A 23,784-nucleotide genomic window follows, 5' to 3' on the forward strand; every position below is an offset into this window, starting at 1 on the left:
AAGGTTGTACTAAAGATGTTTCATGCTATAGACCGGTTTCAATCTTCCTTCATTTTCAAAAATATTCGAATGAGTTGTTTAAACCAACTTCTTAAATATTTAGAAACAAATCATAACATAAATAAAGAGCAGCATGGGTTTTGCCAGGGAGATCCACAATATCTGCTGGAGTGGAATTCATAGAAAATATAATCAATACTGAACTCATGAAAAAATCAAATTTCCGTCAAAACAATAAAGGCAAAATTTGGAAAGTAAAATTTGCCAATAATGACATAGATCAGGAAAAAATTCCAAAATTTCTGGAACTAACCATTGTTTAATTTCTTGACAATTAATGAACAAAATATACTGAAGAAATGCTTTGTAAGTACACTTAATGATAACTATTGGATTGTTAAACTCCTGTGATGATTTATTATTATCTCTCTCTCTCTCTCTCTCTCTCTCTCTCTCTCTCTCTCTCTCTCTCTCTCTCTCTCTCTCTGAGTATTGCAAGTTCCCAACCAATCTGGACTACTCAATTAACAAACAAGTGTGTTTATACAACCATCACCAGTGGAAAAGTACGACACAGAGAGTAAATAGGCAAGCACGCATCTCATTTTTCCTTCCCTCATCTTCATGGTCTGCTGGTTACCAAGTACTTAAGCATTTTCAAACGCTTGCAACACATTTTTCCAAAATTACTAGTTATAGAATATATTATATAACCCTCAATTTTGTTGGGTTTGCTTCTATTATAACACATTTCTTTAAAATATTTTAGGATTTTTCTTAACAACTCATTTACTAGGAAAAAGTGCACTTATTAATATTCTAAAAATGTAAATTCAAATAACACTTACTCATGCTGGGTCTGATAATGCATGATGGGAAGTTTTGGAAGGAATTGGCCACTTCATGTTCAGCTAAAGCCTTGGTGAATGTGTATGTGTTTGGGTGGTTCTTCAGCAACCTAATAAACAAGTTTAACATTTCATAAAGTTGTTATGCCCACAGTTTCACTATTAAAATTATTTTGAAAATAAATTTCTGAACATAAGGAGATGAGTAAAAACAGTAACAAAGCAACAATTAATTCTTAAACATAAGCTGATAAAATACAATTCTTTCAAAGAAATTGCCGAGTTGTTTCACATTTTTCAAAAAAAAAAGAGAAAATCAACTCTTGTTTGAACCCTTACCATGTCATACAGTAATTATAAACAGATGCACCATATCAATTTAAAATGTTGCCAGATTGGATAACACTTACAGTTATGAAGTTTTGATACTTAATTTGCATATATGGGCTCTTCAATAATTATATAACATGTTAATGAACAAATTAAGAAATGGCTCACACCACTCACTTAAGTCATAAAGATCTCTATTTAGTATAGCACATTTTATATTTTATGTCATACAATTTTACTAAATTATAAATGGAAAGCCTTACAAAAACAACAGTTATATAACTAAGTATATAAATTGAGTCACATATATAATATCTAAATACTGTAAATTGACTCAATAACTCATATCTCAAGATTGTTGAAGTGCCACAAAACATGAAATTTCTCACACAAATGCGAATCAATCGATATGTGTTGGAGAATCCAGAAAGTTCAAAGTTAGAAATAAGTTTTTACTAGGTGAATAGAGTTACATTTTTACCACTAGAGGGCTATTTCACAAGATGTTTACATTATTGAATGTAACCATAAACTTGAGTAAAAATTGTGGTTTGTATTGAAACATAAGAATATACACAAACTATATAATTTTTCCTAACCCTCTTGTAATACCCCAAGAGAGTTTCCTTCTGGCTGGTTTTTACTTACTACAGCGAAACCTCGTTAGTATGAACCTCGATAAAACAAATTCCACGATAAGACAGTTTTTTCAAATTCCCTTGAACCTCTTGTAAAACTCATTGCTAAAAACACCTCTATACAATGTAGTAATTAGTATAAAAACCTCCATAAGACGAATGTTTTTGTGATTTGGCCTAGGACTGATTAACCTCTGTACAACGAATAATCTTACCATAGACCTCTACAAGATGAACGCAACCTCTATAGGATGAATATTTTACGCTCTCAACCTCTATAGTACATAGTTTTCAAAACAAACAGTGACTCAAATGCGTGTCTCGACAGGAAATCGCAGTGGATGCACCCCACTTATCACTCTTCCTTCCTCAGTTATTGTTTGGCACGTGCCTGTGCAGTGTCCAGTACTGTTCCGGTTGCATTTGTATGGCGATGGTGGGAAAAAGATAAAAACAGTGCTGACATTGGAGTTTAAGCATAAAGTTTTGAGGCATATGGAAGAGAATCCGGTGAAGAGGAAAATCGTCATCGAAAAGAGTTTAACATCTCTCCAATCACATTAACAACCATCATGGGTTCCGGTATGGCGACGAACAGTAAAGGCGGCTGCCTGTGTGGTGCGTGCAAAATTTTAATAAATAATGAAGAAGAAACGTTGTTATGTGAAGGATTGTGCGAAATTTTGTATCACGCGAAATGTGTCGGTATCACAAGTAGCGAATATAAATCTATCTGCAAGATGAAGACGAAAGTTCGTTGGATATGTGACAAGTGTGTTTTAAGGTTAAACGTGATGAAAAATCATGCTGCCAGTGACAAGGAGTATTTTAATCTCCGTGATTTAGTTGAAAACCTGATGGGGTTAATAAAAAACGTTGTAAATGATAATGTTCAAATTAACAAAAAACTGGAAGAAGTTACATTACAGGTTAACTCAGCCAAAGGGAAAAGTAAACAGAAAGTCGAGAATATAGTACCGGAAGTTGAAAAAATTCATCTCGACAACAGGAATATTGAGGAGATTACGTCTTTGGAAAGGAACGAGTCGTTGAACCAAAAAAGAGTACTTCGTTCTACCACAAGATCAAAGAACAACTAAAATATCAAGAGTTCTGGTTCGGATTCGACGAACAATAGAGCAATTATGAACGGAATGGTAGCAAGAGTAGCAATGTAGATGACGGCGGAACGGTAGCTTCCAGTCAGACATCTTTAAATGGCGAACTTGTTTCTATGGTTCAATATGAACATAGCGTCGGGACGAATTCGGACGATGTCGATGTGTCAAGCGACTGTAGTGATTTTTACGGTTTTGACGAAATCCCAAATTCGGGTAATGATCAAACAGGAAAATGGATAACTGTAATAGATAAAAAGGAAAAGAGTTTTGCATCTGTAGTGAAGGAGGTTGGAACTCGTGTAAATGCCGGTGAGGCAATTGACAGAGTTAGGCCTAATCTAAACAAATTCAAACGTAGGTCAAACAAAATTTTGGTTGGCACGGGTGAAACAAATCTCATTCAGGGAACAAAAATGGCTTGGTTTCACCTTGGAAAGGTAAAAAGTGGAACTTCTGAAGAGGAGGTAAGGAATTTCATAAAAACAAGCTTCCCAGGTACAGGTTTCATTGTGGAAAAAATGGAGTGTAAGGGAGTGAATGAAAGCTTCAAGATTGGAGTGGATTTTACAATGAAACCACTCCAGCTCTGAAACCAGCTCTGTTTATTTGCAGATGACTCAAACTTAATCATTTCTGCCAAAAACAGAAGCTGAATTAGAAATAACTGTGTATTTGGAACTTTCAAAATTACAAACATTTTTCATTGACAACAAATTAGTTCTAAATACGGAGAAAACTAACTTTATTTCTTTCAGTACCAAACAAAGTAGAAAACACTCAAGTCCCAATATCTTATTAAATGATTCCTGTTTGGGTCAAGTTCGCAATACAAAATTTCTAGGACTAATCATAGACAACAACCTTAGCTGGGATTTGCATATTGAACAGGTGATAAATCGTATCAATTCTGGAATATATGCTATTAAAAGACTGTCTTACTTATGCAGCTTATCAGCTTTAAAGATGGTCTTTCATGCCCACATTCAATCCCATATTGCATATGGAATAGGTGTGTATGGAGGAACCACAAATCAAAATTTTAATAAAATTCTTACAAAAATCTTGCAAAAAAAAGCGCTGCGAATAATGTTAAAAATTGATAAGGAAGAATCAGTTAAAAATCATTTCACTGAACTAAATATTTTAACAGTGCATAGCCTTTACATTTTAGAATGTGTGATGTATGTTAAGACTCATCAGTCCAGTTTCAAGAGTCACTGTGAAAATCATACATATAACACTAGAAATAAGAAGGAATTAGTATTACCTAAGCATAATTTGGAGTATTATAAAAAAAAAACTTCTTATGCTGGAATAAAATTTTTAAAATCAATTCCAAAAATAATATCAAGTGTTCGAGACATAAAGAAGTTCAAATCAATGTTAAAAAAGTATTTAATTCAAAAGGCATTTTATTCATTTGAAGAATTTTATACAATATTATGATTTTACTCATAACTATTATAGTAACTTATTTTTAGTGACGCTATTTATTGTACTCATGTGCAAAATATAAATAAAGATATTAAATAAAAAAATAAAAAAAAAAAATGAAGGATAAAGTCACAGACATTTCACTCTGGCCCAAAAATGTAACGTTAAAATGTTTTTTGTTCAAGAGGAGAGAAACACCACCACAAAGGTAGGACAAATCCAATTTTACCAAGCTAAGACGAATGACCTTAAAATAGTATTTATCAATATTAGGTCAGTTTTTAATAAGGTTGAAGCACTGGAATCATTCTTGGATAACGAAGGACCAGATTTTATTTGCTTAGCGGAAACATGGTTAAATAAGGATAAAAATAAATATTTTAAGATAAACAATTGTTGTAAAATAGCTGAGAAATATAGAGAGAATATTATTGGTGGCGGTGTTGCAATATATGCTCAAATAGGTACCCTAAACAAGCTTAAAGTCAGCCCCTTAAATAAGTTGCAGACTTTAGCAGTGGAAAACGTGTTTGAATGTTGTGGCCTCCTCATATCTTGTAATGGTAATAGGCCTAGATTCGAATTTATTTTAATAGTTTTATATAGACCTCCTAGTAGAGATAACTTTTTGTGAATTTATTGAACTTTTGGAAGATTCTCTAAGCATGATAAAAAATACTTTTTGTGATCTGCCGCTGGTATTATGTGGTGACTTTAACATTGACAATTTAAAAGAAACTTGGGCCAAAGAATGTTTTTTACGATGTCTTAGAGTCATACAACCTTCATGTAACACTTAGAACATCTACAAGAGTTACGGAGAAGACTAACAGTCAACTAGATTATTTCATAACTGATTTACAATCAAACTCATATTATACTGTAACTTTACCACCGTTGTTATCAGATCATAGTTTTTTATCCTTCAAAATGAACATAGGTACAAATAATATTATAAAGAGGAGAATCGAAAAAAGGAAAATAAATAAATCAAACTTGGCACTGTTTGAATATTTACTGACGACCCAGAATTGGCTGGTAAACCTAGACCATATTGATCTACAACAAAACGTAGATAAATTGTTTGATGAGTTTTATTCAACTTTCTTGTACATATTTGATATTTGTTTTCCTAAGATGATTTTTAGTATTAAGGACGAGTCACATGTTAACTGGGTCGATGAAGAAGTTATTATATCCCAGACAAATCTAAAGGATCAGTATTGGCACACTAGGGATAATCCTAGTCACATTGTTAAGTTACAATACGCAAGAGCTAAAAGCCAACATGCCAACTTACTATGTCAAGTTAAAAAACAATTTTACAGGTCGAAGATAAGCAATGCAAAAAATATTTGCAAAGAGTCTTGGGACATCGTTAAACACTTAACATGTGATGAAAATGTAAATAGTTTTAATATTTATTTAAAGGATAAGGACGAGCTCATTTCTCACCCAAGCAATGTAGCAAATGTTTTTAACAATTATTTTGTAAGTGAAATTTTAAAACTAACCGGACCAACGGTGCAAGCTGATGTGAATCAAAATTCAGACCACCAACATGACTCATCTGATGAATTTATCTTGTGGCCTACAGATGAGGAAGAAGTTAAGGAAACTATACTTAAAGTTAGTTCGAAGAGTGGTGCTGGTGTGGATGAAATTCCATGTAGCATATTAAAAGTATGTAAAGATATTATTGCAAAGCCACTCACTATTATCATTAATAAGTCTTTTGAGGATGGATACTTCCCAAATGAAATTAAAACCTCCAAGGTTGTGCCTATGCACAAGTGCAATGAAAGAGATCAAGTTAAGCAATATAGGCCAGTAGCTGTGCAAAGTGTGTTCTCTAAAATAATTGAGATCATCTTTCTGAAAAGATTAATCCCTTACTTGGAGAAAAATCAAATTTTGAATAACCACCAGTATGGTTTCAGGAAATGTAGGTCCACAACAGATGCAATATTGGATTTGTTAATTAATTTATATGAGAATCTTGATTTAGTGGGTGAACAGTTGTGTATATTTTATGATATGACAAAGGCTTTTGATCTACTATCACATGATGTACTTCTCAAGAAACTGTTAGCTATCGGGATAAGAGGCAGGCCATTGAAGTGGATCCATAGCTACTTGAAGGACAGAAAAATGGTGGTAACTGTACGATATTCAGGAGCAGATGGTCTAACTCGACACTACCGTTCAGAGGTCTCTCCCCCTATTAACACAGGTGTTCCTCAAGGTTCAAATTTGGGACCCGTACTGTTTCTGCTATATGTGAATGATTTACCACAATCAATAACAGAAGGTAAGGTCTGCCTATTTGCTGATGATGTTTGTCACTGTTTTGAAGACCTGAACAAGGATTTACTAAGATGCAGAGCACAGGAAGGTCTTAATGAAATGAGCAAATGGTGTCAGGAAAATAAGCTACTGCTAAATAAAGGCAAAACTAAGGCTCTAATGTTTTACAACAGGAAAAAACCAGATAGTGCCCCTTTACTACGGCTTGAGGGAGCGAGCATAGCAGTAGATGAAAGCGTGAAATATTTTGGCTTAACCATAAGCAGTGACCTAAGGTGGCAACAACACATAGAATCCATATCAGCGAGGCTTACTGCAGTATGTTACATGGTGCGAAGGCTCCAGTCAATTATGGACGAGGATGTGCTTTTGAAGGTGTACTTTGGATGCTTTCAGAGTATCATCAGCTATGGAATTATCTTTTGGGGAAACAGTTCAATGGCGCAACGAATTTTTTTGATCCAGAAACGCATCATAAGAACTATCTGCAAAGTACCCTTTCTAGCTCACTGTAGGGCACTCTTTGTACAGTTAAAGGTGCTAACATTGCCAGCCATCTATATTCTTGAATCCGCAATAATGGTAAGGAGGAAGCCTGAAATATTTATAAAAAATGACCAAGTACATCAATCAAGAATCAAGAATCAAGAATCAAGAAGTTTATTAGCCATTGGTCACAACAATATGAAATAGGCATCGTCAAAATATACAGCACTGATATTTACAACAACAAAATTAGTTATTACAATATTGTACTATAATTATACTAATTTTATGACCAAGTAACAGGTTTAATATAATCTATGAAGAGTGTGCACATGGTTTGTTTAATTACGTTATAGCTAATACAGTATAGAAAAATCAGAAATCTACAAAATCAAACTAATCAAAAAATGATATTTATGTCAGAATCTAAAAATTCTTTTAAAGAGTAGAATGGATTGCATATGAGCCAGTTTACTTATCTTTAGTTTAAAAATATTGAAAGGAGTCATTGTAGCAGATGCCAGGCAGCTTATTATAAAAAGTTATGCAATTGAATTTAAAAGAGTTTGCCGGTTTTGACTAGCCTGTGCTGAGGGAGATCTAATTTGGTTTTTACCCCTGGTATTGTGTTGATGAAAATCTTGTCTGGTATTGAAATCTGTAATTTGTAATTTTTTGTATAGACTAGTATATGAAAAATGTAAAGGTTAATAACTGTCATGAATTTGAGATTGATAAAAAGTGGTTTGCAATGTTCTAGAGAGCTGCTTCCACTGATGGTTCTAACTACTTTTTTTTGAATGAGAAGAATATCATTCACAGCATTGGAGTGACCCCACAAAACAATGCCATAGGAAATGTGTGATTGAAAAAAGGCAAAATATGCCACTCTCAAATATTCACAGCTAACAAAATCCCTCAGTTTCCACATTAGATACAAGACTCTAGATATTTTTTCTACATACATGGTCAATGTGTGATTTCCAATTAAGCTTGCTGTCAAGATGAAAACCCAACAATTTTACAGATTGATCTTCATAAGTTTCAGATAAGCTGAGAAGCAGATTTTGCGTTTTCTCCTGATTACATATCAGTCTATTAGAAGTGAACCAATTCAAAGCCAAGCTGTGAGATGCATCCATGTTTTCTTTCAGAGTCTTCAACATGCTTATTAGATGAAAAAAGAGTGGTGTCATCAGCATAAATAACAATGTTAGACAACACATTAGAGGGCAGATCAGTTATAAAAATGATGAATAAGAATGGTCCTAAAACTGAACCCTGTGGTACACCTGTGGCCACAGAAAGAGTGGTAGACTGCTGAGCTTGAACAGAAACATATTGTACTCTATTCGATAGATATGACTGCAATATATTAATGGAATTTTCTGATATACCATAGATCTTAAGTTTGTCGAGGAGGTTGCCATGATTCACGCAATCGAACGCCTTACTTAAATCAATGAGTTGTCAAAGCAACTGACATCCTTTTGTTCAAAAGCATGAAGTGCTTTAACGACTATTTCTGTAACGGCAGAAGTTGTAGATTTATTGGTACGAAAGCCATGTTGGTTATTACTGATTATATTATTGGACTCAAAATGTTGATTAAGTTGATGATACATTATAGATTCAAAAACTTTTGATAAGATGGGGACTATAGAAATTGGGCGATAGCTTTGGGGCAGAGATCTGTCCCCCTTTTTTTGTAGACTGGCAATACCTTGGAAATTTTTAGAAGATCAGGAAAATATCCATGCATTGATTGAAGATGAAAGCTAATGGTGAACTGATGTGTTTTATTGTGTTCTTGACAATATAACTAGATATACCATAAAAGTCGGAAGTTTTAGAGTTTGACAATTTAGCACTACCTTAGTTACATCAGTTGGGGTGATTAATGACCAAGTAAATTGAGGTACACAGTTAGTTAAAGTGTTAGCCAGTAGGTTGGTTTGCCAATATGTCAGTGTTATCAATGTTAGTTTGAATGTCTGCCACCGACTGTATGAAATACTGGTTAGTTTAGGTGTGGATCAAGGTGTTGTTGGTGTCACACCTGTGTTGTTTTGTGTTTCTGAGGAAATTACCTCCCAGGCAGCCTTACATTTATTACTAGCTCCCCTCTATATGATTTTCAAAAAACAAGCCCTTTTTGCTAGGTTGAGCTTTTTTCTATACTCTTTTTTGAAGAATTTATAAAGGTTATAATGCGGCTTCCATATGCTGAGACCCAGTTTTTCTAAGATTCTTAAAAACATCAAAATAACCTAGCATTATTTCTCTACCTCTTTTTAAATCTTCATTGTACCACAAAAGTTTCTTTGTCTGCTTGCTTTTAACACCAATTTTAACTAATGGAGATGATAGATACCAAATATTGTTATATGTTTTTAGAAAACTGTTAAATAAAGTTTCAATGTCAATCTCTTTTCTTTTATAGGTATCAATTATTTCCCACCTTTCACTCTCCAAACTTTCTGCAAACAATTTAATTTGTGTCTCATTTTGCTTACGCATACAATTTTTTTGAGGATGTGACTGTCTCATTTGGTCTACATGATCTATCAAGTTTTTAGATTTAATAGAAGAGGATTATGATCGGAAATGCAGTCATTCAAAACTTTTAATTCATAACAATCCCTTGAAAAATTTACGAGGATGTTTTATCGAGACACGAATCATTTCTTGTAGGAGCCTTATTTATAGCTACCAAGTTAAGAGATGCTACAAGACAAAAGAAAAAACGTTTATGTCAGCCAAGTAACATCCAGCCTAGCAAGAAGTGGCCCAAGATTCATGTTTGGGAAAATATATAATAGAATCCCAGCTGAAATTCAGGACAAAAGACAAAAATTTCTCAATTGGAGACCCATTCTGCAAGCAAAAACTCAGCAATTTGCTGTAGAATTTGGAGACGCAGATTTTCGTGCTATGAGACCATCCAGAAAGTAGATTACTATAGTGGCTAGGGGCAGGACTATCGCGCCATTTTTATGTCAGGGCGTTCCTCCGTTCAGTGGGTATCCAGCTGTCCTAGTGAGCGGTTACTGCACTCCTTGTTGTTTTACAACAGTAGTTTAAAATGTGTGATACAATTGAAAATCCTGTGAGTTTTGAAGTGCAGCAGGTAATATAGGTTTTTTGGCTAAGCACAATAAACCAATTGAGATTTATCGCCAACTCTGTGAAATTTATGGGAACGATGTGATTACTAATGATGGAGTGCGTCAGTGAGATATTAGGTTTAAAAATAGCCAAAATAATGTAGATCAGTCCTAATTCTTCCTCATGGGTCTCGATATTAGGTGGCCCCTACCCCCTAACCTTACCCATCCTGAATATCCTGTCACTCCGGAAGCAGCGCTAAGGTTCTTATAGGACTAAGCACAATTTATAAGCTTCTTGTCCTAAGAGGAAAAAAAAATTGAGAGGTTTCCTCTACTTTTTATATTAAATGAAAAATATTTCAGACTGATAATATATTAAATTTGTTAACTCTTGGTCCTTAATGTTTAGTAAAGTGTTTAAAACAATTTACGACCAACCATGGAGATCAACATAAAATGATGTTAGCTTTGACTAGATGTCTTAGGGATTTTAAAATTATTGACACTTCTCCAAAAGGAATCTACAGGTAATTGTTACAAAAGATTTAGTCTACATCAATATCATGTAGACTGTTAATACCACGAAAAACCAAGAGATTTTTCAACATTTATATTCTCCAAACTATTGAGCACTGCCAATATGAATTTGGAGTACATACCAATCTTATGTTTAACTTAGAAATAGTTTTTATTTATTTTCCAATAGTGAAAGTTTGTATAAAATATCACATCATTTTTATTCTAGTTGTACAAGGTGTGGTTAAAAAATAACCAGATTTACTGCCGGAGCCACAGAACGAACGCAATAGGGCTGAATACCATATGGGTTATTTTTCTATTTTTTACAAGCAAGTGTTAAAATTTGGTACAAAGAGCATAAATTTTGGTGCCATGTGATGAATGATAGAAACTTAGAAATTAGTGAACAAAACTTTACTTAAGTATCACAAAAACGTTAACTTTCCGAAACTTTCACTTAATTAAGTATGAAATATTAAGTTTGATATCAGAGAAGATACAAACCACGCATTGTTATTAGAAGAATGTGACTTCACAGTGGTACTAAAAAGGGCACAAACCATACATTATACATACAAGGGCATGCATGACTCCTTTCAGGTTTATTATTGTTTTCTTCAAATTAGAAGCTGAAAAACTACTCATTGCTCTTAGTCCAAAACAGACTTTGCACTTGCTTCCAGAGTGACAGGATATTCAGGATTAGTAAGGATGGAGGTAGAGGTCACCTCATGTTGAGATGCATGAGGAGAGATAGTGGACACTATATCTGTCATTACAACTTGGAAGAAGGGGAGGCCAGCTCTGTACCAGCCTCTCAAGTCAAAGCAGGTAGGGGTAGCTTGCCCTTGTGTCTAGGCTAGCAGCAATTGTCCTTAACACTTGGGAGAGTTGTTGGGAACACATTGGTTTTGCTATACCCAGTGTAGGTCCAATTGGAAGGTATAAATCAGCCAGAAGTGACCCTCCTGGAGATTCCAGGTGGATAATAGTGAGGGTATATTGTACTTACGAGGGTGTGACCTCTTCCAGTTGGGTACCAGAGAGAGTGCGTACTAGTTCCACCACTTTGTTAACATCCTCAGGAGGAGGATATATAATCTCATCAGCACTTTGTCTGTTAGCATTGGTATAAGCACTTGAAACGTGTACCAGCGTCTACAAAAACATAATATTTTATTAACTACATTTTTCTATTATTTCTTATAATTGTAACATTTAATTTATTGCAGTATGAAGATTTAAACATGAACTGTAACATTCAAAATAAAATAATAAGGGGCCATTCAAAATGAGTATTAGCATATAATTTTTTAAATATTTATTTGATAACATTAATTTCATAGACGAACATCTATAAGTAAAGTTCTTTGTTAAGTTAACAAAATTTTATCAGAAAGTTTTTATTACACATTAATGTCTTTAAAGAATCATTCTGTGGCAATGAAGTATGAGATTCTTCCCTATTTTCAACAAATATTTTGGCTAGTTTATAAACAATTAATCACTGTGTAGGTCTGAAGAGAAATAGAATGGATGGCTCTCACAGACTCGGCATAAGCATATGATGGTAAGTTTGAATTTGTTTTCATCATTACATTTTCGCTAAATATTTGCAGCTCGTAACAACCTTAACTAAAAATATATAAAATTTATTGTTGTGAGCTAACAAAATTTTGTATAACCATTGGCAAAAGTTAATAATAGATGTAAACATCCCATTTAGCATCATTGTAATGGGATTAGAGGTTTATAATGTCTTTTATTCTTAATTTAGTGTTACATGTTTGATTAGTAACACCCACACCATGACTTTCAGAGTATTCTTAAAGGTATCATTATTCTGTCAAGTAAAATGTATTTGTAACTAATTTAATTAATCTATCAGCTTAGTTTTTGCTGTTTTGATTTATTACTACTTTCAACATTTGTAATGGTTTTCATGCCCTAAATTGTTTATAATCTTATTACTGATCTATTATTTTTAGATTGTAAAGCATTTCTTTTCTCTTTTTTAAATCAGTCAAGCAATCCTTATGTGTATGTTTGGATAAACTTAAAATAATTTAATTACAAACTTACGAAAAAAAGTTTTGATTGTTATGTATTCAGTAACATCTGAATTGTGTGCATATGTTTTAGGTTTTAGTTTAGGTGAAGTTAAACAAGCCCAGGGCTGCTTTAAATTGCTTTTAAAATAAAATAAGAATATATCCTTGGTTTCTTTTTCTGGATAATAGCCCAATTTAAAGACAAAATGAAGAAGCACAAAGAAAATATGAAGAGAATAACAGAGAAAAGAGGCCAACCTAAAGAGGAAACGGTACAGATATCAAGGAAAAAGACTACATAGCTTACACAAATAATCGCTATAAATACAGATTTGAAAGGTGAAATCCTAAAGAAAACAAGTACTTATTTTTTAAGCATATAAAAGAAAAAACTTACTTGTTAACCAGTTTATAAACTGAATCTTCGATTGGGACTTAAGAAAGTACCCAGACAAATACTAAAGCAGTGAATAAGGTTACAAATTTGCTTCAAAAAGCCACAAAAACTGTATTGTTACAGAATTGGCAGTGACTCAAGAGACCTTAACATATAATTATGAGACAAAAACGTTACCACGAGGAACTAGTACCTTATTATTACAGATAAAAACAACCTGGGAATTTCCCAAGGATATCAGAGAACAGGATTCCTCAAATCTGATTGGTTTTTGCAAAAGCCTCGGACTTTGAGGACACAAAATTAAAGTAAGGGAGGCGCAAAGGTCTTTTTAGGACTAAGCACGGGAACAAACTCTACTTTTTCCTCAGAAAGGAAAAAAACCTGGGAATTTTACTGCAGAGATAGTGATGACTTACTCGAGATGGAAATTCATGAATTAAAGTAACAATTATTAGCCAACATAGAATATTGTTTAAAAAATTGCATTTTTACGGTGTCTGCGATGGTGTATTGGGATAGCTAGAATCATATCTCACTGACCGCAGACAAAATGTAACTCTTGAGAACAGGATTTCTTCTAAGAAATATGAAACAATTAGTTTCCCCAGGGCTCTATTCGATGATACTACTGCTCTCATTTTCTAATCATGACAAAATCACATTGAAGAGGCTTATTTCTCAGGATTTCTTACAAATGAATAATTGGTTTAAAGCAAATGGTCTCAGTTTACGAAAACCAGTTAAACTATGTAACACTTGTAACATCTCCTGTAACACCCACATAATAGTACAATTCTTTTTTATCAAGAAAAGTACTTGATAATGTAATTATAATTAATGCCTTATATTTTAGTATGGTATCTGAATTAGAAATAGTACAATTAACAATTTTCAATTATTAAACTGTTCACAGACTTTCAGCCATTTTATATTCTCAGCAGAACCATAGGTCTATTTCTCTTAACATCTGTAACACCAGTTATTAATTTGTTCTATTGTTAAATCTATGAGGAAATATAAACCGGCTGTACAAATGTAACATTCAGAACTATGATAATTTGATAATTTTTTAAAAAACTCCTACAGATTTAAAAGTTATTGAGCAAATTTCTTTTATAAAACATTCCCATGGTGCTGCCAAATTTACTAGTTTCATCTATTGTTTACACTATTTTAAATAGGGTTGAATTTCTGAAATCTTTCATGTTCATCCGCTGGCTGTTGTATCCGTCATTCTGTCCTGTTTTATATATTTGGAAACTTTCATAATCTTTAGCTTATTGTTTGTTATTTTTACTTTAAGTGTTATTATCTTGAAATAATTTGATTTAGTGGGATGGGTTTCATTTTAAATCTGCAGAAAACTGAAACACTGAGGAAACCCAAAGCAGACACAAAAGAACAGGCCACATCCTTTCTCCCTAACCACTAACACCAAATGTGAGAGTAAAAGTGACTAATGACCATATGATTATGCTGCAACTGTAGTGAAATATTTTATAGAGACAACTTAGCAAACACTTCCAGAACTTCAAATGCAATTTAACTATTCATAGTAAGTTTAACAACACTGGTGACCTAACAGATTAAAACTTGTATCAGTGTTTAAAGATTTATACAACATTTTCATGATTTCTTCGTATTAAACAAATAATAGCACTACGTTAAGACAATATGTAATTAAAGTTTGTAATGTTATTGTCTCAAAATTATTTTTTTCTATATTTTCCAGGAATTATTTAAGCCCGCTCTCCAAGATCGTGTGCGACAAATGATGTTTCAAACTGAGTACACACTAACCATCTATATTATGTTTATTATATAGAAATATATAATGTTTCTGTAAGTAATAACAAATGTTATATTGATACATAAATTACTTTACCTCTTCATGTCAAAATATAATGTAGAAATATTTTAAAATTTATTATTAGTTTTTGAGTATACACAATGGATGTTAAAACTGTTGAGTGTATGACACTTTCATGAAAAACGCCAAATATTAGATATTGTGTACTGTTACTGGCAAAATCTAATTACATCATAATACTTCAGTGAATGTAAGTTTGCAAAATTAATTTACTATCATCTAAATGTATTTAAACATTCAATACCTGTAATTTCAGTTCTTAAAATCTTGCATATCACCTCAGATTTTTCACAGTCAGAAGAGGTGCAGTAAAGTGTATAACAACCATAGTATAGCTGATTGCTCCTTATGTATGAACAATTCAGTATAAGAATGACGTTAAAGCAGAGAAACAAATTATCACCTTAAGATTTTGCATTTTCTTGCATAATTCAACAATCCTCCTTGTTCCTAGAAGATTGATTTCCACGGTGGTCTTGAGACTCGCCTCAAAGTCAAGCGTGGCCGCACAATGGAATACATAGTTTACATTACTGATGACTGTCTGAAGGTCCTGTTCACTCAGGCCTATCTGGTCAGCATCTATGTTGCCTTCCACAGCCACCAACTTGCTCAGAGCCGATGCTTTTTCTTTGTTGATAAGTGTTTCAAAAATCTGTACAAGACACACATCATATAGCACAAAATATAGCAATTACTACATCAATCTGTAAATTTATGCATTCTATATGTGATGAAAATAATATTCCATATAACATACCTGAGTGTTTACTAACATATGTCCAAATGTCGTGTTTTTAGTTCAATGGGAAGTGAATTTTTTTAAAGATCTTAGTCATATGACCAATCTATCCACATTGGTGTTAGATTAGTATAATAATATTCAATTATAAATTGTAATAATATTTAACATTTAAAAAGCGTGTAAAAATAATGTAGAAAATCTTATTGTGACAAATATTTATTTTTTGGATTAAAACCTGAACACTAAATTACAAGACTTTTTCAACATTCAACCTAAAAGTATCCACTATGTTACTAAAAGTTTCAGAAATTATGTTTTTTTGGATAACCACTGTTCTTAAGATTTGTCATTTGATATCGAACTTGATTTGTGCTTGCACAAAGGTCATCATAGACGGTCCAAGCCCTTAGTAATGATTTATGGTATAAGAAATGTTTTAGAACCTAAGTTGATTAACATAATTTGACCTTTTTATGAGTAGAACACATTGTGATTTGTTTAAAAAATTGATAATACTATGTACTTTATGCTTTAGTGCAATGATATTAACTGATGATTATTACTGATATTAAAGCATGTGTTTGTTGATAGGGAAATTTCCTTTTTGTGGTTTTGCACTGCTAGTAAAAGCAGACTCTTACCATTACTGCCATCAGGAGCTGTACATAGTATGTGAGATGAGAATATTTTTTTTGAAGTGAAAACTTCTTTAGGCGTTGGTTGAGCGTTTTGGTAGAGGGTAAAATCCTCGGTTCGTGTCACCGACATGCTAATGATACTAACCTGCATGAAAAAGTCAGTCTCGCTGTGTTTTTTAACCGTACACTTGGCCGCGGACTACTAACCTGCATGAAAAAGTCAGTCTCGCTGTGTTAAAACTGTCCCGGCGGAGTATGAAAACAGACTGCGGAAATCAGTGACCTTTACGGCTTCCTCTCGCGATTTAAAAGTGAAGCCAATGTCGTACAATTCTGTAAGATGCGTCAAATTAAAGCTCTTAATATTGGCAATCTATTGGTTACATTTTTAAATATTGAAAAAATTTCGAAATAATTTTGATTATTGTTTACATTTTACATAGCGTTTACAATGACAAGAAAAAAGTAGTATGCGAGGATTTTTTTTATTTTTTGGTCAGACAAAATTTGTCAGCGAGAAAGTTGTGTGAAAATAGATGAATATTTTTTTTGAAATTTATCATTTTTTTATTGGAAGTTTAGTTTAGCCTGTAGTAGCGTATGAAGTGATGAGTGAACGTTTCTGCCGGAACTGTAGTTGGCGCATTGGCTCACTGATACCGTATTAACTCAATAAATTAGTTTATTGTGCAATAAAAATACCTTTACGAAAGAACCAAGTTAATTTAACTAATTTATTAGTTTTAAAAATATTGTGGGTTTAATTGTTATTGCAATTATATACTTTATCCGTAGCAATAACTGTATTATTTACAACGGTGTTCAACTCACTGTTGTTCACTCGGTGTTTACTCACTTATAAATGGATAATGAAAACAACGAATATATTTTTAAACATTTTTAATATTTGTACGAATATTTGTATTTAAAATTTAGCATTATTCATTTTAATTATGTTTTTAATATTTAACCTCTTCATCATGAAATGAGTATTATTACGGTATAAGATTTATCTTACTAGCGTGGTAAAATAGATTTCTAGTTATTTGATAATATTTGTTCGTGGATTTTAAAATTGGAAAATTAAAAACGCGTCACATTTACAATTACAGATGTACTGCTACTATAACGTATTGTTAATTACTCTCAACTTAATAGTTCCGTTTTCACTTCTATCGGCAGTCCCACGACTGCTACTGTTTTTTTTCTTCTGGTTTCGAAGTGTAGTCTTTAAAGCATCTTTCCAATATGAAATTCCTCTTGTTTGATAAATCAACATCTGATTCTTTGAGATGCTAAAGAAAACACAGATGGAGGATATATGATTGAAATGGTAGTGTGTGTATGACTTAAATGAGTGTGAATAATGAATAAATGTGTTAGTATAAATTTCCTAACCATTGAAGAAGACCTTCTTAGTGAGTTCCCATTCACTTTCATGATGACAATTTTGATCTCAATCGAGGGAATTGAGTGCTTGGACAGTCTGATAACTATCAATGATAATGTCTCTGGACCTGAATTTCACATTGGAGTGTTTACAGAAATCTTTATGATACAAATACCAATAATACAAATTTGTACTAATAATTTGACAAATAAACTTGTCATAAATACCCTGCAAATTCAATATTTTATATTATTGACAAATTTTGTATCAGAAAGCAGAAAATTTAAACTTTACTTGGCATTTGTGAGATACTTAAACAACTATGTATACAAAACTATTAAAGCTACTTACAGCATTTTCTTTGATCTCATTGAGCCTATCTTCCATACTCTTGCCTCTTTTGGCTCGAATAAGAACATAGATAGTATTAATGTCAGGAACGGTGCGAAGCAATTTCTCCACTAGGGCCAAGCCAACAAAGCCTGTGACACCGGTGACCAACACCTTCTGGTTTGCAAGATAACTAGCCACTTCTGGTAGCATTATATCTATTGAAAAATAAAATTATGTCAAAGCTAATTTAGCCAAAAACTTGATCAGTAAGTATAGCATAATTCTCCCAAGAATGATTTAAAACTAAGGAAGAATGACTGAATAAAACAGAGAATAACGAAAGAGATATTATTACAATTGTAACAGCTTTCATCATTTTAGTGGAAAAAAGAAGAAAAAGTAATACAGAATTTATTGTACAGTAAATTTCATATAGTTTACAGTTTGGGACGTACACTTTACGTTTCTGGCCAAAATTTGGACTTCGGAAGAAATACAAAACTGCCATCTAAAATAAAGTAATATGTGCTATATAAAAATAATACAGTGAATGCATTATTAGAATTACTGAATCACAATATGTGTCCTGTCAGGAGACATGTACCAAATCTTGGAAATCATGTAAACATATGCACATTGCATCATGTTACGCTGGTTGTATGAATATATTCCAGTTAGGCCAGTACATTTTATCTCAAATATCTTTATTTAATATCTGTACAAGTGTATAGTGGATGGATAAAAAGTTGTTTCTTTTTATCTGTGTTTTGTACAGACCAAGTATTTTGCTATTGGAGAATAAATTTACAATAATGAGGCTGAGACACTTCACCATAAAATCTGCATTGAGAATAGCCATATGAAGTTCAATACATTTTTAATTGGGTTGAAAAATTCATGTGATGTAATTCGTATTAAACATTTAATCCAGGAATAAAATGAAATTTTAAAATTGTCCCAAAATATATGGGGATGGTGGGAGCCGCTCACTCAGAGGAGAGGAGAGGAAAGTTTAGGTCACTGTGACTGGAATGATCTGGTATCTAGCACCAAGGAAAGGCATTAAAGGAAGCACAGTGATATATAAAACCAACAACTAATAAAAAAATAACTAAAAGATATATTTTTCATAATACATAGTAAAATAAAATAACAGTACAAAAATTTCAAAATATTATCAATTTATTTTAATTACTAAATAAACATTAAATTAAAAAAGTAAATAAACATCTTGTGCAAAATCAGACAGTATTGGATTAGAAAAGGAGTGGGAATGGCCTTCTGCTAGATCATGTATGAGCTCAACCCTTTTAATTGACTAAATGTAAGGTTTTTGTGCCGCACAGTGTTTATAATTGACATATAGTATTAGTTTGCTTAATGCGGCCACAGAGTTAAGGGTGAGCCTAACAAGTCATGTACTTGATGTTTGACAGTTTATAGTTCGCTAATACAGATTGTCGTAACGGTCTGGGCCTGTTCAAGGTCGATCAATCTGTTCCGTGTCCACAGTGATAACAGTGCCATGGCCCCTCCAGAAAAACCTAAAACGAGTTAAAATAGTAAGGACGATGGTGACAGGTGTCCACAGTGATAACAGTGCCATGGCCCCTCCAGATAAACCTAAAACGAGTTAAAATAGTAAGGACGATGGTGACAGCATTGTGCAGCTGAGTGAGAAGATAGAGGATGTTCAATGAAATGTATGAATTCCGAGCTGAAAGTAGGGACATGGGTATTTCGAGCAACTCAACTCAAGAAAAGATTGATAACTTGAAAGCTGTATTTTCAGTCACATTAAGTCGAAATTGACCGGTGCTTTGAGGACATAAATAAATTGAAAAGTAAAATCTAATTGATCTTTGAAATCTAAAGTGTGTGATGTAGAACAAGATCTTCATTCTCTTCAACAATATACAGGTAAGAGATCTGTAGTTATGTATTATTTATGGAATGTCAGAAGTTATGTCAAAGAACATTTATGATAATGTACGATTACTCCTAACGTGATAGATGTGGCACATAGTGTGTCAGAGAAGTATCATTTGAAACCCAAGGTATTATAGTTAGATAATACGATGCCAAGACAGTGATGAATTTTGTGCCTGACAAAAACTAAACACGGATTTTCTGCTTAAGAACTGGGTTTTTTGTCTGAGTCTAAAGTGTTTGTGTCTTCTTCCCTTGGTAAGTTTCACCATGAAATTTTTTATTTTGCTAAAGATACAGTGCGAAAAGGACTGATGAAATTGCTTGGTATCAGAATGAGAGGTTATTGATATGAAAAGCTAACAGTCAGAAAGAAATCCAATGAGTCTACAGGGATCAGCTTCAGTCTGTGCTGTTAGTATAAGCAATAAGTAAACATCGCCTTAAACTCATAATCTACAGGATACTGGGCCTGGATCAACACAGAATACTGCTTGAAGGGTAAGATTTGAGCTATGTTACGTTATGTCCATGATTAATGAAAGGTCAGTTAAATGTTATTAATATGTACATTTAATAATTATTGTTATATTTTTAGTTATTAAATAATATGTTTTCAGAGTAATTATTGACATTAGGTGTTATTTTAATTATATTTTTTAACAGTTTTGGTTTCCTATAATTGCAATACAAAAATTTGTCGCAATATTTTAATTTGTAAAGAACGTTTATCTAAAGAGAATTTTATGTTTTAGCTTCCTTATTAATGATAAGAATATTATTGTTTCATAAAAATCATTTAGTGATAAATATTATACATGTTCTATTTTAAAACAAAGTTAGTAATATTATTTTGTGAAAGTAGTTCACTCATTATTATTGACATAAACATTTCTTTGAAGCATGTCTATTTTATTAGTGCAGCAATTCTGTTCAGTATAATTTTTAGGTCTGAAAATTGATTATTTGGTTATGTTTAGCGTTGAAGGTTCAATTGATTTAGTATGATGTTAAACAGAAACAGAATTTGGATCAGAGAATAATTTTTATAACTTTTTTCTGCTCCCTTATGTAAATTCAAGCATTATGAGTGTAGATGTATGTAATACGTAGTATATGAATACACTTATGTATGTGTGTATGTAAGTAGGCCTGTATGTACAGTATATCTATGTGTGTATACAGATTTCTTTTTATTCCAAACAATATGTACACAATGAGTTTAAACAATTGTTTTTTTACAGTTTAAATTGACGATGGCAATATTTCGTTATAAAATACGTTCCTTAAAGCTTGTTTGTATGCCTCAGAGTCAAGTCAGCTTTTGAGTTATAAGAAGCAGGTTTATATATGTTTTATAGTTTTGTATTTTGAATATGATCTTCGAGTATAAAGTAGATTTTCCTACCCGAGTTACATCAGAATCTGAAACTGCAATAGATAACTTTATCACTAACATTAAATTTAAAAAGTTAAAAATATCGGGTATAATAACACACTTGTCAGACCATGATGGACAGTTGTTGGAAATTTATGGTTTGGAAAATAAGTTTGGTAATAAAACTAAAATTACTGTAGGAAATTTACGAAGGCTAACACAGATTTAATTTTTTTTTATTTCTGGCACACGAAAATTGGTTAGATGTTTATCAAGCTACTGTTGAAACTAAATACAATGTTTTTTATTGTAAATTTGCTTATGCCTTTGAAACTAGCTTTCCCAAACTACTAACAATAAAAAAATAACAATGTTAAATGGATTTCAAATGATGTTAAAATTAAAAATGATGAAATTGTAAAACTTGAAAAAGAGTATAGAGTGCTGAAAACCGAGATTTTAAAACAGAAAATTAAACAGTTAAAAAGAGGGAAGTTAAATTACAAATTAATAATGAAAAAAAAAACAATTTTTGGATAGTAAAATAATGTATTCTACAAATAAATCAAAATCTACATGGCAAATTATGAAATCTGAAGTTGAAAACACTATTAAAACAAAGGAAAATATACATATTGTTGTAGAGGGCAAAAGTGTATCAGAGCCAAACCTTGTCAGCAATATTTTTAATGATTTTTTTGTAAATGCTGTAGATAATTTAGTAACTCCGAACATCCAACCTAAAATTGTTAGTGAGTTGTCCTTTAAAACACAAAATTCAAGAAGATTAACTTTTGAATATGTTAATGAAGATGCAGTAAAATAAATTGTTATGACTTTTAAAAATAAATTTTCAACTGGTATTGATGATATTCCAATGGCTTTGGTAAAACAATCGTTCCCGCTCATCTCCAGGCCACTCAAGCACATTATTAATTCATCATTAATTTCTGGTTATTTTCCCATGTCAATTAAAAATTGCTAAGGTAATACCTCTTCATAAAACAGGAGACACAAATGACCCATCAAGTTTCAGACCTATATCATTGTTACCCGTATTCTCAAAGGGCTTTTGAAAAAGTAGTTTATAATCAGCTTATAAAATATTTGGAACTAAATCAGTTACTTGATAATGAGCAACATGGTTTTCGACAAGGTAGATCCACAGCTACAGCAAGTGTAAAATTTATTGAATCGATTATAGACTCAATTGACAGAAATGATAAAGTTATTGAAATTTTTCTTGATCTTACCAAAGCATTCGACAGTGTGTCACATGATGGGTTGCTTAGTGTCCTTAGTGATTTGAATATAAAAGGTAAGGAATATAATTGGTTTAGGTCATATTTGAAGAATAGACAGCAGTGTACTCAAATTCAACACATTTTAAACTATGCTGGAAGTCAATATAATTACATTAGAACCTATTTTTCAAAACTTAAAATAGTAAAACATGGCGTTCCTCAAGATTCTATCCTGGGCCCTCTTTTATTTCTCTGTTATTTAAAGGGGCTCCCTGGGACGGTTCCAGGTGGAGGCTCAATATGCCTTTATGCTGACGATGCAAGTATTACGGTTTCAAGTAATAAACAGGAAGACATTGAGCTTTTAACTTTTTTAAACCTTCTAACTGTTAAAGATTTCCTGAGTTCCAAAAATCTCTTGCTAAACCCAAATAAATCAAATTTTGTATCGTTCAGTACCAAACAATCAAGATTACAATTTGAGCCTAACATATATTTAGAAAATTCAAAATTGAATCAAGTAGACAATACAAAGTTTCTTGGAATAATATTAGATCGGAATTTAGGTTGGGAGAAACATGTTGATTATGTGGTAAAAAAAAGTCCTCTGGTCTATTTGCTTTACGCCAAATGTCAAGGGTGTATAGCATTGAGACATTGAAAGCCATCTACTTTGCTATGGTAAATTCCCATATGTCTTACAATATAGGCATATACGGAGCCACAACTAAAAGAAATCTGGACAGAATCGTATTACAACAAAAAAAAGCTTTAAGAATAATTTTTAACCTAAAACAAAGAGATACAGTGAAACCATACTTTTCTCAACTTCAAATTTTGACTGTATATGATCTATACATTTATGAAACTGTTTTATATGTAAAAAAATACAACAACCCAATTAGTATTTTAAATCATCATGATCACAATTTAAGACGTAGCAGATATGTGTTTCAGTTAATTTAAAATATGTTCTTGTCTTTCTTCATCAATAATTTTACAGTAGATAAACC

The 23,784-nt window shown here is 32.4% G+C and overlaps 1 protein-coding gene across 2 annotated transcripts in view; it reads right to left on the bottom strand.

Annotated features, from left to right (window-relative positions):
• The window catches only part of LOC124369144 (putative fatty acyl-CoA reductase CG8306), a 41,429-nt gene that overhangs the window by 11,670 nt on the left and 5,975 nt on the right, over positions 1 to 23,784 (bottom strand). For both annotated transcript variants that reach the window (XM_046826921.1, XM_046826923.1), the window contains exons 2-5: positions 18,239 to 18,435; positions 15,518 to 15,769; positions 11,806 to 11,951; positions 849 to 958 (exon numbers count right to left, since the gene is read on the bottom strand). In XM_046826921.1, the coding sequence (XP_046682877.1) occupies positions 849 to 958; positions 11,806 to 11,951; positions 15,518 to 15,769; positions 18,239 to 18,435 (705 nt within the window). The remainder of the gene's footprint in view (positions 1 to 848; positions 959 to 11,805; positions 11,952 to 15,517; positions 15,770 to 18,238; positions 18,436 to 23,784) is intronic.

The sequence above is a fragment of the Homalodisca vitripennis genome, chromosome X (genome assembly GCF_021130785.1).
Source record: "Homalodisca vitripennis isolate AUS2020 chromosome X, UT_GWSS_2.1, whole genome shotgun sequence".
Taxonomy (NCBI): Eukaryota; Metazoa; Arthropoda; class Insecta; order Hemiptera; family Cicadellidae; genus Homalodisca; species Homalodisca vitripennis.